Consider the following 18,227-nt stretch of genomic DNA (forward strand, 5'->3'; position numbering starts at 1 on the left):
TCGGGCAGGCTCGGCTCCTCTTGCGTGAAGGACGTACAGGACGCACAGGACGTGACCGCGAGCGGAGCGGAGCCTGCCCGACTATACCCAAGTGTACTGCGCTCGGTATATGTCGGCGGAGTGGTTCAAACACAGCGCGGGAAGCGGGTATCGGCGTATATCGCGCACCCACGATTTTGCCCTGATTTTAAGGGCAAAAAAGTGCGCGGTATACGCCGATAAATACGGTAATCAACTTCTATTTTTCATTTTCGAAGCTTAACGAAACAAGCTAAAGCTACACCACTGCTCCAGATTCTGTCTACTCCCATTTTAGTACATAGCCACCTTGAAATATAGATTTATTTTTTTATCTTCTTTTTTTTTTATCAGGTGTTTGATTTTTCATGGAAAGATGGCTTATAGTGAATGTGTGTTTTTTTTAAATACTTGTATGTCTCTTTTAGTGACTATGAAGTGGTGACCTACCTAGCTAGTCATGGCAGCTTCAGCTCCAGGAGGTGAGAATTTTGTTATAAGAACAATTTTATTTTTAAAATGTTGATGTTTTAAATACAGTGGGGTAGATTCAGAAAGCAATTACGCCTGCGTATCCATAGATACACAGCGTAATTGCTAAGTAGCGCCAGCGTATCTACTTTCTGTATTCAGAAAGCTAGATACGCCGACTGTAGCCTAAAATACCACTGGCATAAGTCTCTTATGCCGTCGTATCTTAGGGTGCATTCTGACGATGGCCGCTAGGTGGCGCACCCGTAGTTGTCAGCGTAGAGTATGCAAATTGCATACTAACGCCGATTCACAAACGTACACGCGGCCGGCGCTCGTTTTTTACGTCGTTTGCGTAAGTCGGTTTCGTCGTAAGGCTGCTCCTGCTATTAGGAGGCGCAGCCAATGGTAAGTATGGACGTCGTTCCCGCGTCGCTATTTTCGAATTTTGCGTCGTTTGCGTAACTCGTTCGTGAATGGCGCTGGACGCCATTTACGTTCATGTCGAAGCCAATGACGTCCTTGTGACGTCATTTACCGCAATGCACGTCGGGAAATTTTCCCGACGGAGCATGCGCAGTACGTTCGGCGCGGGAACGTGCCTAATTTAAATGATCCACGCCCCCTACGGGATCATTTAAATTACGCGTGCTTACGCCGGCCCCTTTTACGAAACGCTGCCGCAAATTACGGAGCAAATGCTTCGTGAATGCAGCGTAGCTCCAGTAATTTACGGAGGCGTAGCGTAAAAACAATACGCTGCGCCGCCGTATCAGTGCGCGCCCCTACCTGAATCTGGGCCAGTATTTCTCAAAGAAGTAGCAGTAATAGTAGTACTTCTATGCAGAGAGGCCACATTACACCATAAGACCGCAGTGTATCTTCATTCTTCAATGAGAACTTTCTACAAAACTAAAGGACAGACACTCACCATAAAATGACCACCTGGTTTGTTAAACCGCAAGCTTGTTAAAGGGGTTGTAAAGGTATTTTTTTTTAAATAACAAACATACCATACTTGCCTCCACTGTGCAGCTCGTTTTGCACAGAGTGACCCCGATCCTCATCTTCTGGGGTCCCTCTGTGTCTCTCTCGGCTCCTCCCCGCAACAGCTAACCCCGGTTCTGGGAAGCGCCCTCCCAAGGGGGTTAGGTTGCAGGCGCGCTCCCGTGATACAGTCGGCGGCTATGAGCCGCCTCAAGCTGGGGGAAAGCATCGCGGGATCGCGCCCACAAAGTTTCTTGCCTCAGGTAATTAAAACGGAGGGGGGGGGGCTGGGGGGCCCGAGAGTGCAAGGTGTTTTTTCACTTAATGCATAGGATGCATTAAGGTGAAAAAACACGAAGCTTTACAACCCCCTTTAAGTCTTCCTCTATAGGAATAACGTCAACTCAAAGCTGATGGCCAAATATCGCTTCAACTTAATCTCTGGACACCTTCCACCCAACTACTCCCATGACACCAATGTTGGGGCAATATTGATGTCAATGTTGGGACACTATTCCTCCAACTGACTCCAATGTCATGACACTATTCCTCCTACTGATACAAATGATGGGGCACAATTTCTCCCACTGAAACCAATGATGGGGCACTATTCAGTTTTACTGACCCCAATGATGGAGCACTATTTTCTGTGGCATTTTCCACTCCCACTGGCCATAGGTTGACCCCTTAAAGTCTGAAGACCAGTAAACTGTCCTTATTTCTTCTGAGAAATCCTCACTTCCTGTTCTTCTGTCTGTAACTCCACACAGTAATGCGAGGCTTTCTCCCTGGTGTGGAGTGTCGTGCTCGCCCCCTCCCTTGGCCTACAGGAGAGAGCAGGACGCCCACTAACACACAGCTCCTTTCTCTATCTGCAACGTAGAGAGAGCGTCCTGACTCTCCTGTAGTCCAAGAGAGGGGGCGAGCATGACACTCCACACCAGGGATAAAGCCTTGCATTACTGTGTGGAGTTAGAGACAGAGGAACAGGAAGTGAGGATTTCTCAGGAGAAATAAGGACAGTTTACTGGTCTTCAGACTTTGAGGGGTCAACCTATGGCCAGTGGGAGTGGAAAATGCCACAGAAAATAGTGCCCCATCATTGGGGTCAGTAAAAAGAAAAGTGCCCCATCATTGGTATCAGTGGGAGGAATAGTGTTATAACATTGGAGTCAGTTGGAGGAATAGTGTCCCAACATTGACATCAATATTGCCCCAACATTGGTGTCCGCGAGAGGACAGTTTACTGGTCTTCAGACTTTAAGGGGTCAACCTATGGCCAGACAGAAGAACAGGAAGTGAGGATTTCCCAGCCCCCCCCCCCGTTTTACTTACCTGAGACCGTTCACCTGCTGTGCGCTTCCCCCTGCGCCCACTTCTCCACTGAGTCTGGACGTTGATTGGATAGATTGAAAGCATCGCAGTCATTGGCTCCCGCTGCTGTCAATCACAACCAATGACGTGGCCACCGGGGGGGCGGGACCGAATCATACACTTGGCGTCTATGGACGCCAAGTGTATGACACGGGAGTGTGCCTGTCAACTAACCCCCTCGGGAAAGAGTTTCCCAGAGGGGGTTAGCTTTAGCGGAGAGGAGCCAAAGACAGCCGCCGTGTGACCCCAGAAGAGGAGGATCAGGGCCACTCTGTGCAAAACAAACTTCACTATGGAGGTAAGTATGACATGTTTGTTAATTTTTTTAATGAACCCATACAATCCCATTAACTGGTTTCTAGATTTAGAATGATTTAACGTAGAGATATTTGTTTTTGAAACGTTGTTGAGGTAACTCCCCATTAACCACTTAAGTGGTTCTTCACTGTGGCACTGTCATTGATCGTGTGTTCCCTAATATAGGGAAGCACGATCAATGACGTCACACGTCCAGCCCCGCCCCCCCTACAGTTAGAAACACATATGAGGTCACACTTAACCACTTCAGCGCCCCCTAGTGGTTAACTCCCAAACTGCAATTGTCATTTTCACAATAAACAATGCATTTTTATAGATTTTTTTGCTGTGAAAATGACAATAGTCCCAAAAATGTGTCCAAACTAGTGTTGCTCACGAATATTCGTATTGCGAATATTTGGCTCGAATATGGCATATTCGAGTATTCGCGAATATCTCGAATTTCGCGGCCAATATTCGCTATTCCGAATATAAAAAAAAAAATTGCGAAATTTCGCTAATGCGAATTTATTGCGAACATTTTGCGAATTTTTTTTTTTTTTTTTTTCTGATTGGCTCTGATGCAAAAGAAGGGCGGAGAAAGTATTCTCGAATATTCGGAAATCGAATATTCGGAATATTTTATCAAAAAAAAATGTTGTGAAATATTTTGACAACTGTGGTAGGAGAACTCTGATTGGCTCTGATGCAAAAGAAGGGCGGAGAAAGTATTCGCGAATATTCTGAAATCGAATATTGGTGATATTTTATCAAAATTTCGCTAATGCGAATGCGAAATTGATTGCGAGATTTTGACAACTCTGATTGGCTCTGATGCAAAAAAAGGGTGGAGAAAGTATTTGCGAATATTCGATTTCCGAATATTCGCAAATACTTTCTCCACCCTTCTTTTGCATCAGAGCCAATCAGAGTTCTCCTACCACAGTTGTCAAAATATTTCACAACATTTTTTCTTTTGATAAAATATTCCGAATATTCGATTTCCGAATATTCGAGAATACTTTCTCCGCCCTTCTTTTGCATCAGAGCCAATCAGAAAAAAAAAAATTCGCAAAATGTTCGCAATAAATTCGCATTAGCGAAATTTCGCAATTTTTTTTTTTTTTTAAATATCACGAATATTCGATTTTAGCGAATATTTCACGAATATTCGGCTATATATTCGTGATATATCGCAAAATCGAATATGGCGTATTCCGCTCAACACTAGTCCAAACATGTGTCCCGACTATCTCTCTTTTATACCGATCAGCATTGTACCAAACTCTTTTTGATATTCTTTAGGCTCTGAGGCTCTTGAAGAAGCTACTCCTGGGGATGTCCTGTTTGATACACTTGAGGATCTCACCAATCAAGATTTTAAACGATTTAAGAACAAGTTATCAGATCTCTCTTACCAGGGTGGAAGACGTATACCACGCGGACGTCTGGAACATGAAGACCGCGTTGCTGTAAAGGACATTCTCCTAGATTTTTATGGCGATAAAACAGCTCTAGAGGTGACTGTACAAGTTCTCAAAGCCATTGGACTCAATGGCATTGCAAACAGACTAGTGGAACAAGTTCAAACTGGTAAGATTATAGAATCTACAATAACATTATAGACTAAAGCTGGCTACATATATTAGACCGTAACCAGTCCTCATCATCCCTGCTCCTCTGGTCCTCCCCCTGCTTCTCTATTCCCCCCAGGTGAGTGCTGTGGGGAGGGAGAGGAGGGGAGGGAGAGACAGAGGAGCAGAGGGGGGCACCGGTCCGCTGTCACTGAAGCTGGCCCACTGAGCCATCGGCCCACCGGGAAACTCCCGCTAGTCCCAATGGCCAGTCCATCCCTGGCTGCGGCTCTGTGTATAACACAGTCCAACATCGCTAATCACTCATTTATAAGCCTGAACATTCACATAGTGCTGCAGCTCTGCCATCGGCAAGCTGATAGTCACATGGTGCCGCAGGCTGTGCAACTTTTATTTTGGTTGATTGGCAGCGCTGGTCTCCATAGCGACCTCTGCTGCCAGAACTTCTGTATCAATCACAAATCTCTCTCCTTTCTAGCACCGTTGTTGGATGGGATGGGTCTGTCTGCCCATGCTTAGAAACTTAGGGCCAGATTCTCAAAGGACTTACGACGGCGCAGCGCCATGTACGCCGTCGTAAGTCCTAATCTGACCCGTCGTATCTATGCGACTGATTCTTAGAATCAGTTACGCATAGATATCCATTAGATCCGACAGACGTAAGTCTCTTACGCCGTTGGATCTAAACTGCAATTATTTTTTTTTGCCCGCTAGGTGGCGTTTCTGTCGAATTCCGCGTCGAGAAAGGCAAATTGGATAGATACGCGAATTCCCGAACGTACGCGCGGCCGACTCAGTAAAGTTACGACGTTTACGTTAGGCTTTTCCCGGCGTAATGTTGCCCCTGCTATATGGTGGCATAAGTGCGGCGCAACAATGTTAAGTATGGGCGTCGTTCCCGCGTCGAAATTTTAAAAAGTTACGTCGTTTGCGTAAGTCATCCGTGAATGGGGCTGGACGTCATTTACGTTCACGTCGAAACCAATGACGTCCTTGCAACGTCATTTGGAGCAATGCACACTAGGATATTTTACAGACGGCGCATGCGCAGTTCGTTCTGCACGGGGACACGCTTGATTTAAACGATACACGCCCCCTACCCGCCGAATTTGAATTCCGCCGGGTGATTTACGCTACGCCGCCGCAACTTACGGAGCAAGGGCCAAATTCACAGTGAGAATACGCCGGCGTATCTACTGATACGCCGGCGTACTTTCAAATTTGCCGCGTCGTATCTTTAGTTTGAATCCTCAAACCAAGATACGACGGCTTCTGGCTTCGATCCGACAGGCGTACGGCTTCGTACGCCTTTGGATCGTAGGTGCAATACTTCAGGGCCCGCTGGGTGGAGTTTGCGTCGTTTTCTGCTAATTAGCGGGTATGCTAATTAGCTTTTTCCGGCGATTCACGAAGGTACGCGCGGCCGTCGCATTCTCTTACGTCGTCGCTAGTCGGCTTTTCCCGGCGTATAGTTAGAGCTGCTATTTTGTGGCGTATAGATAGACCTGCCATGTTGAAGTATGACCGTCGTTCCCGCGTCGAATTTTGAATTTTTTTTTTTTTGCGTAAGTTGTCCGTGAATAGGAAAGGACGTAACTCACGTCTACGTTCAAAAAATGACGTCGGTGCGACGTCATTTCGCGCAAAGCACCGCGGGAAATTTCGAAACGGAGCATGCGCATTTCAATCGGCGCGGGGACGTGCTTCATTTAAATGAATCATGCCCCCTACCCGCCCAATTTGAAATACGCGCCGAGAAATACACTACGCCGCCGTAACTTACGGCGCAAAATCTTTCTGGATTCGAAAATGCGCCAGGTAAGATACGGCGGCGTAGCGTATCTCTGATACGCTGCGCCAGGAATGTCTGTGAATCTGGCCCCAAGTGCTTTGAGAATACAGCACTTGCCCGTGTAAGTTGCGGCGGCGTAATGTAAATCGGATACGTTACGCCGCCGCATAGATACGCCGATATACAAGAATCTGGGCCATAGGGACAGATTTGAATTGAACCAAGTGTTATATACGCTTGGATTCTGGGTTGTTTTAATGATATTTCTTCTTTAATGTTTTTTTTTGGAATTGGTAAAGAAAAAGATTACTATTTATAAATTCTATTTAGAGTCTTTCTGTGGGTGGTGCATGTGATTCAGGAATGTGTTTTTACCTTTTCAGACATGCAGCTTCTTCGAATATCATCAGACGAATGTTTAGAAGGTATGAGATTTATTTCATTTTTTTCTATGTGTATAGAGGAGGCGGCGCCCGTAGATAGGGGAGGCGGCGCCCGTGCACCCACAATCGGCCGCCCCTGATCCACAATATATATACTTCTCCTTTTTTACCTCTAGCACAATTTGCTTGTAGAACTACAACTCCCAATGCCCTAGCATTGTAAAGATGATCCAACACATACTCAGTCAGATCTGCAGCAGATCCCCTTTGCAGGCAGGGACCATGGGCCCCTTTGGTTGTGAAAGCAGAAAAAGAGGTCTCAGTGCTTAGCTGTCCTATCTGTGGACACTGCTCCCAGAACCTTCCCCGTTCTTCACAGTGGCAATGTCACTGATCGTCTGTTCCCTGATATAGGGGAAAGGCGATCAGTGATGTCACACGTCCAGCCCCGCCTCCCTACAGTTAGAAACACATATGAGGTCACACATAACCCCTACTGCTCCCCCTAGTGGTTAACTCCTAAACTGGGCAATTGTCATTTTCACAGTAAACAATGCATTTTTATAGCATTTTTTTGCTGTGAAAATGACAATGGTCCCAAAAATGTGTCAAAATTGTCCGATGTGTCCGCCATAATGTCGCAGTCACGAAAAAAATCGCTGATCGCCGCCATTAGTAGTAAAAAAAAATATTAATAAAAATGCCATAAAACTATCCCCTATTTTGTAAGCGCTATAAATTTTGCGCAAACCAATCGTTAAACGCTTATTGCGATTTTTACCAAAAGTATGTAGAAGAATACGTATCGGCCTAAACTGAGAAAAAAAAAGTTTTTTATATCTTTTTTGGGGGTATTTATTATAGCAAAAAGTAAAAAATATTGGCCCAGATCCACAAAGAAATTTCTACGATGCCCGTCGTATCTTTGTTTTGTATCCACAAAACAAGATACGACTGAATGTGGGCTTGATCCGACTGGCGTACGTCTTAGTACGCTGTCCGATCTTAGGTGCATATTTACGCTGGACGCTAGGTGGCGCTTCCGTTGATTTCCGCGTAGAGTATGCAAATGAGCTAGATACGGCGATCCACAAACGTACGTCCGGCCACCACATTTTTTAACGTAGTTCCTGTAAGTCTTTTTTCGGCATAACGTTACCCCTGCTCTATGAGGCGTACGCAATGTTAAGTATGGACGTCGGGCCAGCGTCGAATTTTCCATTGTTTACGTCATTTGCGTAAAACGTTCGCGAATAGGGCTTTGCATAAATTACGTTCACGTCGAAAGCATTGACTATTTGCGACGTGATTTCGAGCATGCGCACTGGGATACCCCCACGGACGGCGCATACGCCGTTCAAAAAAAACGTCATTTACGTGAGGTCAAGATGTATTGACATAAAACATGCCCACAACTTCGTCATTTGAATTGCGCGCCCTTACGCCGACACATTTACACTACGCCGCCGTAACTTACGGCGCAAATTCTTTGTGGATACGGAAAATACGCTGTAAGTTACGGCGGCGTAGTGCATCTGAGATACGCTACGCCGGCCTTAAATATGCACCGAGGTACGTAAGTTTGGCCCATTGTTTTTTTTTTTTCAAAATTTACGCTCTATTTTTGTTTATAGCGCAAAAAATAAAAACCGCAGAGGTGATCAAACACCACCAAAAGAAAGCTCTATTTGTGGGAAAAAAAGGAAGCCAATTTGGTTTGGGAGCCACGTCGCACGACCGCGCAATTGTCAGTTAAAGCGACGCAGTGCCGAATCGCAAAAACTGGCCAGGTCCTTTACCTGCATAATGGTCTGGGTCTTAAGTGGTTAATATATGTTTGGTTCTGTACTCTGCCCCTCAACCCCAAGAAAGGTTCCAACCCCTCTGGCACACCTACTTGATAATATTAGTGAGGAACCCAGCATGTATACCTCCCAACTTTTGAACTTCAGAATGAGGGACACTATGGGAGGAAGCGACCGACGGCGCGCTACGTGCACTGCGGCACAAATAGAGTATCACTGATGCATACAAAAACCCCAGCACAGTCATTTAAAAAAAATAAGAATAAAAAGCTTCCATTACAACTGATTTGACATAAACTATGGAAGTGTGCATTACACAAAGTGTGGAAGGATTCAGGAGTGTGTTATGTACAGAGTGCAAGGGTTAAAGAGCGCTGGGTACAGAGTGTAGTCATCCATCCGCATCTCACTATTGCCCTTCTCCTCAACTATAACCTCTGAACTCCCTTCACACACATCTCGCACACACACACACATCTGTCACATACTCACACACATCTCTCTCACACACACACATCTGTCACACACACACACACATCTGTCACATACTCACACACATCTCTCACACACATCTCTCTCTCACACACACACACACACACACACACATCTCTCACACACATCTCTCATCTCTCTCACACACAAACACACACACATCTCTCACACACATCTCTCATCTCTCTCACACACACACACACACACACATCTCTCACACACACACACACACACACACACATCTCTCACACACATCTCTCACACACACACATCTCGCACACACACACACACATCTTACACACACACACACACACATCTCACTATTGCCCTTCTCCTCAACTTTAACCTCTGAACTCCCTTCACACACACACACACATCTCACACACACACACACACACACATCTCACACATCTCACACACATCTCTCACACACACACACATCTCTCACACACACACACACACACACACATCTCACACACACACATCTCACACACACACATCTCACACACACACACTTATCTCACACATCTCACACACATCTTGCACACACACACACACACACACACATCACACCTCACACATCCTGCACACACACACACACACACATCACACCTCACACATCCTGCACACACACACACACATCCACACATCTCACACACACACATCTCGCACACACATCTCACACACACACACACACTTATCTCACACATCCTGCACACACACACACACACACATCTCACACACATCTTGCACACACACACACACACACACACACACATCGCGCACACACACACACACACACACACACACATCCACACATCTCACACACACACACATCTCACACATCCTGCACACACACATCTCACACACACACACACACATCCACACATCTCACACACACACACATCTCACACATCCTGCACACACACATCTCACACACACACATCTCACATATCCTGCACACACATCCACACATCTCACACACACGCACACAGTAGCATTATACGTGAAAATCACCTGTATGGCGGGATAGCGGGACAAAGGCTTCAAAGCGGGAAAGTCCCGCCCAATCCGGGACGATTGGGAGGTATGCAGCATGTATAGAGAAAACACAATAATGATAAACCATGAAGTATATTTTCTGAGGCCCTGGGTTGCATCACATCACCAGCTGTGACAGTAAATTGAGACTCGCACACGATATCAATGAACCACTCAGATATGTTTACTATGGTAAAAAATAACACAAGGAAATGGTATGATTAAACAATGAATGAATACAGGTTATGATTGACAGAAGTATTATTAAGTGTAATTATATCGTACACTTGTACCTGGTAACAACCTGAAGGGGGTATATGTCAACGGGTGCACAGGGAGATAGGCTTTCAACACTTTTAAACACATGTATTGAATACCTTCACACTAAGGCCTCAGCACACAGACCAATACACAAAGAGAATGCACAAACAGTGAATACAGTAACACAATGCAAGTTCTAACTACAGTATATCTCACTAAATGGCTCCCCATAGGTTGCAGTTCAGAGCAGGACTCTAATGTAGAGCAGTAAAGCTTTGTAGAAGAATAAAGTGGTAAACGTTCTTTAATGTGTAATGTAAAGCGGTCCAGAGGTGCAGGGTGCTGTGTAATGTAAAGGGGTGCAGGGTGCTGTGTAATGTAAAGGGGTCTAGAGGTCCTGTGTAATGTAAAGGGGTCCAGAGTGCTGTGTAATGTAAAGGGGTCCAGGGGTGCAGGGTGCTGTGTAATGTAAAGGGGTCCAGGGTGCTGTGTAATGTAAAGGGGTCCAGGGTGCTGTGTATTGTAAAGGGGTCTAGAGGTGCTGTGTAATGTAAAGGGGTCCAGGGTGCTGTGTAATGTAAAGGGGTGCAGGCTGCTGTGTAATGTAAAGGGGTCCAGAGGTGCTGTGTAATGTAAAGGGGTCCAGAGGTGCTGTGTAATGTAAAGGGGCCTAGAGGTGCTGTGTAATGTAAAGGGGTCCAGAGGTTCTGTGTAATGTACACAATAGTGACAAAGAGATATTGAAGGATGCAGAGGTATGCAGGGGGCACAGTGGGGTGTTTTTACATTTTAAGGTGGGGGGGGGGGGTTCCAGATATAGGATCCGCCCTGGCTGCAAGGCAATGTAATAATGTGCTAGTATGCGTCATATACTAGCACATTATGAGAGATTTACCACTGGGACGGCTTTCTTCTTCCCTAATTATGGGTTTACCTGTAGGTATAAGTGGAATTTTTCTACCAATTTAACACTCGGATTTGAAATGAATAGAAATTATCGAACCAATCCATCCTCCTCCTTTAGATGTTCTCATCACTGTGGTCAAAACAAATGTCCATTTGACCCCACTAACAATTCAAAAATTGTTCAGCCAACTTTACAGTATTGAAGTCTGATCAGAGGGGCAGAGGAAACTGTAGAAATGTCTTCTCCTGCCTACAACAGACTGATGGACACCCTCTCAGCCTAGGCATTTTTTTTTATGATACTGTCATTGTACAGTATGCGTGTAAAATCCCTATAATCCACTCTATTACTGTAGTAAATAATGTACAATGTGTGTTTCTGTAATATAATTGTGCCAAATACCTTTGTTATAGCGCCACTCTGCGCTTCTGTGACCTGCCGGAGCTCTCTTCCCCGCAATTATATTACAGAAACGCACACATTGTACATTATATACTACTGTGATAGAGTGGATTATGGGATTTTAAAAGCATTTTAAACTAGGTCTTATTTTCGGGTGGGGCTTATATTGTAGCCCTCCTGGAAAATAACGCTAGGTATTATTTTCGCTGAAACACGGTAGCGATTCCTTAAAGTGGAAGTCCAGTCAAAAAATATTTTTTTCCTATTAATAGAATGTTAAATATCACACACATCACATTTTGCACAGAGTGGCCCCGATCCTCCTCTTCTGGGATCCCTAAGCGGCGCTCCTCCTCTTCTCGAATGCCCCAACGGAGATGTGCTCTCTCTCGGGGCACTCGTGCAGGAGCGCTCCCGTGTCCTGCTGCTGCGTCCATTGACACAGACAGCAGGACTAGACCCCGCTCCCGGCTCCTGCGTCATTGGATTTGGACAGCAGTGGGAGCCAATGACTGCACTGCTATCCAATCAGGACCTGAGACACCGGCTAGAGCTGGTGTGCTCGTCCCGGCACAGGAAAGACCGGGCTCAGGTAAATAAAAGGGGGGATCTGGGGGGGGGGGGGTGCTGCACTTCAACAGGTTTTTCACCTTAATGCATAGAATGCATTGAGGTGATAAACTGCAATGGTTTATAACCCCTTTAACCACGTGCTGACCAGCCGCCGGCGGCGGCAAATCGTCTTGTTCCCTCGAATTTGCCGTAACTGTAAGCCGGGTTACTTCAAGAGCCATATCAGGCACACGAGCCCGCTGCACGGCAAGGAACATGATGCATGCGGCCACCCGCGATCGCAGGAACAAGAGCCTGAACGAAGATTTGTGTATGTAAACACACAAATCCCCATTCTGACAGGAGAGGAGAAACAGTTTGTCTGTTCCTAATAATCAGGAACAGCGATCTGTCTCCTCCTCGAGTCAGTCCCCCCCCCCACAGTTAGAAACACTCATGAGGGAACACATTTAACCCCTTGATCGCCCCCTAGTGTTAACCCCCTTCCCTGCCAGTCACATTTACACAGTAATCAGTGCATTTTTATAGCACTAATTGCTGTATAAATGTCAATGGTCCCAAAAATGTGTCAAAAGTGTCCGATCTGTCCACCTCAATGTCGCAGTCCTGATAAAAATCGCAGACTGCCGCTATTACTAGTAAAAAAAATAATAATAAATAAAAATGCCATAAATCTATCCCCTATTTTGTAAATGCTATACCTTTTGCACAAACCAATAAATATACACTTATTGCGTTTTTTTTTTTTAACAAAAATATGTAGAAGAATTCATATCGGCCTAAACTGATGAAGAAATTAATTTTTTTTTTTTAATTGGGGGGATATTTATTATAGCAAAAAGTTAAAAATTACGGGCCAGATTCACAGAAAAAGTACGCCGGAGTACTTTCAAATTTCCCGCGTCGTATCTTTATTTTGAATTCTCAAACCAAGATATGAAGGCATATGGCTAAGATCCAACTGGCGTACGGCTTCGTACGCCTTCGGATCTTAGGATGCAATACTTTGGCGGCCGCTGGGTGGAGTTTGCGTCGTTTTCCGCGTCGGGTATGCTAATTAGCTGTTTACGGCGATTCACAAAGGTACGCGCGTTCGTCGCATTCTCTTACATCGTCGCTAGTCGGCTTTTCCCGTCGCAAAGTTACGGCTGCTATTTAGGTGGTGTAAAAATAGACAGGCCATGTTAAAGTATGGCCGTCGTTCCCGCGTCGAATTTCAAATTTATTTATTTTTTTGCGCAAGTCGCCCGGGAATACGAAAGGACGTAACGCACGTCGCCGTTCAAAAAATTACGTCGGGCGACGTCATTTCGCGCAAAGCACGGCGGGAAATTTCAAAACGGAGCATGCGCAGTACAAAAAACACGCCTAATTTAAATGATACACGCCCCATTTGAATTAGGCAGGCTTGCGCCGGACGCATTTACGCTACGCCGCCGCAAGTTTACAGGCAAGTGCTTTCTGAATCAAGCACTTGCACTGAAAACTTGCGGCGGTGTAACCTAAATCAGATACGTTACGCCGCCGCGCAGCTACGTGAATCTGGCCCTACGTTTTTTTCTCAAAATTGTTGCTCGTTTTTGTTTTTATAGTGCAAAAAATAAAACCGCAGAGGTGATCAAATACAACCAAAATAAATCTCTATTTGTGGGGAAAAAAGGACGTAAATTTTGTTTTGGTACATCGTCCCGTGACTGCGCAATTGTCAGTTAAAGTAACACAGTGATGTATTGCAAAAAATGGCCTAAAAAGTGGTTAAAGGGTCACTAAAGGAAAATTTTTTTTTTGCTGAAATGACTGTTTACAGGGCATAGAGACATAATAGTTAACTGATTCCTTTTAAAAATTATTAAAAATTGATAAAAAAACAATCATATAATGTGCCTGCAGTGTAGTTTCGTTTTTGCTGTTGTTTGCTGGTTCTCTGATGTACAGAGAGCCACTAGAGGGCAGTCAGCCAATAGAGATCAGTGATACTTTGTCTAAAACTCCTCAGCACCAATCCAGTTTCGTTTTACACACAATAATCACATTAGTGACCACCGTGAGAAATCTCCCAGTACTGTGGTTATCAGGAAACAGGCAACCAGGAAGTGTCCAAAACAGAGAGGATTTACAGCAACATGAAAGCAAAAACGAACAATGAGGACATGAAACCAGGACTGCAGCAAGGTAAAGGAAGCTATTTAGCTAAAAAAAAAAATTCCTTTAGTGACCCTTTAAAGCTTAGAAAGTCTTATCTAACGGAGACAATCGGCTTCTTCCTGTTGTTCACCAACAACGCTCTCTCCCTTTATCTGAATTTGCTAAGCTGTCTGTCACTTCCTAAAAAGGTTGTCGGTGGTTCCGGGGCTGAAGTGGTTAATGATTGCAGGGGAGAATTTAAAGTGGTTGTAAACCCTTGGAAATAACTCTGTGCTACAGGTAAGCCTATATTAAGGCTTACCTGTGGCTACCCAGGATATCTCCTAAACCTGCATGGTTTAGGAGATATCCCCTGTCCCCTGCATGTGCAGATGTAATTGGCACATGCGCAATGGGGCAAACTGAAGAAATGGCACCTATGTGCCGCCGCTTCAGTCTGTGTGCCGTTACAGGCTCTTGCCAATAACAGTGCCGGAGCCGCGATACCGGGAAGCAAGCCCCGGGCGACATGTCGGCGGCCCGAGGGGGAGACGAGGACGGCTGCGGGGGCTTCAATGTGAGGTAAGTAATTCATAATGAGCTATAGTATGCTATGCATACTGGCTCATTATGCCTTTGTCTTGCAGGGTTTTTTTTTCTCCATTTTTTTTGTTTGGGTTTACTACTTCCTCTTTAACCCCCTTAGCGGTATTCCCGAGCGTGACTCGGGGTGGATTTTCTATGCAATTATCGGTAACCCCGAGTCACGCTCGGGGGTAGATGTGCAGAGCCTGCAGCGCGCGCTGGCTTACCTTTTCCAGGCAGGTTACTGTACTTACCTTGTCCCTGGATCCAGCGATGCATCCCCGCTGTGTGAGCGAGCGGCGTCCTCCATTCGATTCACACAGTGCCCGCGTGCCGCGGATCTCCGTTCCCTGCGATGTTACGACGCACGGGGGCGGAGACCGGCGGCAAATTCAAAAAAGTAAACAAACACTATACATACAGTATACTGTAATCTTATAGATTACAGTACTGTATGTAAAAAAATACACACCCCCTTGTCCCTAGTGGTCTGCCCAGTGCCCTGCATGTACTTTTATATAATAAAAACATTTTTTTTCTGCCTGCAAACTGGAGATTGACCAAAAGTGTCCCTTTATGTCAAAAGTGATTTTAGAGCAGCTAGAAAACAGCGATAATAAATTATAATCTAGAAAAGGTTTATTGCGCTACTGCGAGTGTTGGAACGTGTATTACGTGAAAGAGAGTTGAAATAACTGAAGCTGCTTAATCTTAAGGTGCACAAAAACCGTGAATAGAATATGAAAAAAAGGTGATCAGTGCTACAGTGTAGGCAAAAAACACAAAATAAATAAATAAATGCCAAAAACCTAGCATTCGGTGGACCGTGCAGTAATCTGATGGGCTACAGCAGCAAAATTATAATCACTTGCAGAATTGTGCGATGGCGATTTGTGGGGAAATTCGTCATAAAAAAATAAAAGTAATGACAGCGACTATTCTGCAACTGAGCAAATTTCAGTGATTTTGATTTGATTACATTATTGAATAATTTTTATTATAATTACATTATCATTTGTTATAATTATTTATAGTTATTTATTATATTATAATTTTATGATTTTGTGTTTCAAACTTTATCATACCCGGGATGCCTATTACACTCTTGTTTGGACAGATTTAAGTGAGTTATTCCTAAGAATTGCAGGCCTACAGTATAAAACGCAGAATTTCCATGCAAAATAATTGTACCGCTTTTGGTACAAAATTCCAGACAGAATAATACCGCCAGGGAGGTTAAGTGTTAGGGTGGACTTCAACTTTAACTTTGTATGTGTGACATTTTAACACTCTTATCTTATGCAGAATGCAGAGAAGATTATATGCATCTCCTGAGGAATAATTATTCAACTTTCGAGGAAAGAAATGCTCGCTTAGGAGAGGTGGTTTGTTTACAGAGTAGATACACCAGACTGTTGATTATAAAGCAACATCGTAACGAAGTGGAGAGAGATCACGAAATCCGGTCTTCTGGAAGGAGACACCTACAAATAATGGACAACAGATCTTCTCAAGAGTATTCCCCAACTGATATCGACCTTTTGTTTTCCCCTGATGAACATAGGGTTGTATCCAAGATTGTTGTTCTGCAAGGTCCAGCAGGTATTGGTAAAACCATGACCTCCCATAAGATCATGCTTGACTGGGCCTCTGGAGATCTGTGGAAAGAAAAGTTTAACTTTGCGTTTTATCTGAACTGTAGAGAACTTAACACCATCACCACAAACATAAGCCTAGCCAAGTTTCTTTGCCGAGTTTGTCATTTAGATTACGAACAAGGCCTTGTTATGTCAATCTTCAGAAAGCCTGAGGACCTTCTGTTTGTCATTGATGGCTTTGATGAGTTCACATGTTCCATAGAGAAGAGAACTGGGGTCTGTGAAGATCCTTTTCAAGAGGTTCCAGTAGAAATCCTTCTGAACAGTTTACTTAGAAAAAGAGTACTCAGAGACTGTTCAATAATCATCACCACAAGACCATTCTCACTGATGAATCTTCGGGAACTTATTAGACGCCCTCGTTGTGTGGAAATTCTGGGGTTCACAGGAAATGACCGCCAAAAATTCTGCTACAATTTCTTTAAAGACCGCTATCAAGCAAACTTGGCTCTCAGTATTATTATGGACAATGACACCATCTTCACCATGTGCGCTGTCCCGATAGCATGCTGGATCGTATGTACTGTAATAAAACAGAAAATTGAAAAGGGGGTTGATGTTGTAAATAATTGCAATACGACTACATCCATTTACCTCCTCTACCTTAAAAGTTTAATAAAGTATCACGCTAAAGGATCCGACCGGGTAATTACCTGTGTCAAAAAGTTATGTGCATTGGCTAACGAAGGAGTTTGGGATCAGAAGATCTTGTTCGAAGAAGAAGATGTTCAAAGACACGGACTTTCTTTATCAGACGAAGAGTCTGCATTTTTGATCCAAAACATTTTTGTCCAGGATGTTGATATTAAAACCTGCTACAGCTTCATCCATCTGAGCGTCCAGGAGTTCTTTGCTGCTCTGTACTATGTGCTGGTCGATGACTCTGAAAGACAACTTGTCTATACTGCCAATAAATGTACCACCGTCGGCCAATTGCTGAAGACGTCAGAAGAAAATTCTCACCTGGACCTAACTGTACAGTTCTTGTTCGGTCTCGCTGGTGATATTCACCTGACAAGAAAATGTCTAGGTTGTCCGATATCGTTCAATGAAAAGTCTGTTCTAGAAACGTGGCTTAGAAACATTGGCTTTTCTCATTCTTGTAAAATATTCAGACTCTTGTATGAAACACAAGATGTCAACTGGGTTGAAAGGGTTATGTCTCTTTTCCCCAACATTGACATTAAGTCCCGTGACTATGAATACAGGCTCAGCGATATGGATTACAGAACGTTGTCATACTGTTTAAAAAACAGCTCAATCAAGCATACGATTAAACTTACACGATGTGTGATAAGGCCAAAGGCGCAATCAATTCTAGCTGCATCTCTTCAGAAATACTCAAAGCTTTGGTGAGTACTTATCATGTCACTTAGAAATCTATAAAAAAAGGTCAATGAGTTTTTAACATCTCAAAAGCCAAAGAAATGAGAAGCAAACTTACATCAGGTCTTATTTAGAA

The 18,227-nt window shown here is 44.3% G+C and overlaps 1 protein-coding gene across 1 annotated transcript in view; it reads left to right on the forward strand.

Annotated features, from left to right (window-relative positions):
* Positions 1 to 444: 444 nt before the first annotated feature.
* Positions 445 to 18,227, forward strand: part of LOC120909846 (NACHT, LRR and PYD domains-containing protein 3-like) — a 46,552-nt gene continuing 28,769 nt past the window's right edge. Inside the window, exons 1-4 of the mRNA XM_040321577.1 lie at positions 445 to 500; positions 4,453 to 4,740; positions 6,918 to 6,959; positions 16,413 to 18,117. Coding sequence (XP_040177511.1) covers positions 479 to 500; positions 4,453 to 4,740; positions 6,918 to 6,959; positions 16,413 to 18,117 — 2,057 coding nt within the window. The 5' untranslated portion in view covers positions 445 to 478. The remainder of the gene's footprint in view (positions 501 to 4,452; positions 4,741 to 6,917; positions 6,960 to 16,412; positions 18,118 to 18,227) is intronic.

Source organism: Rana temporaria, chromosome 8, assembly GCF_905171775.1.
Source record: "Rana temporaria chromosome 8, aRanTem1.1, whole genome shotgun sequence".
Lineage (NCBI taxonomy): Eukaryota > Metazoa > Chordata > Amphibia > Anura > Ranidae > Rana > Rana temporaria.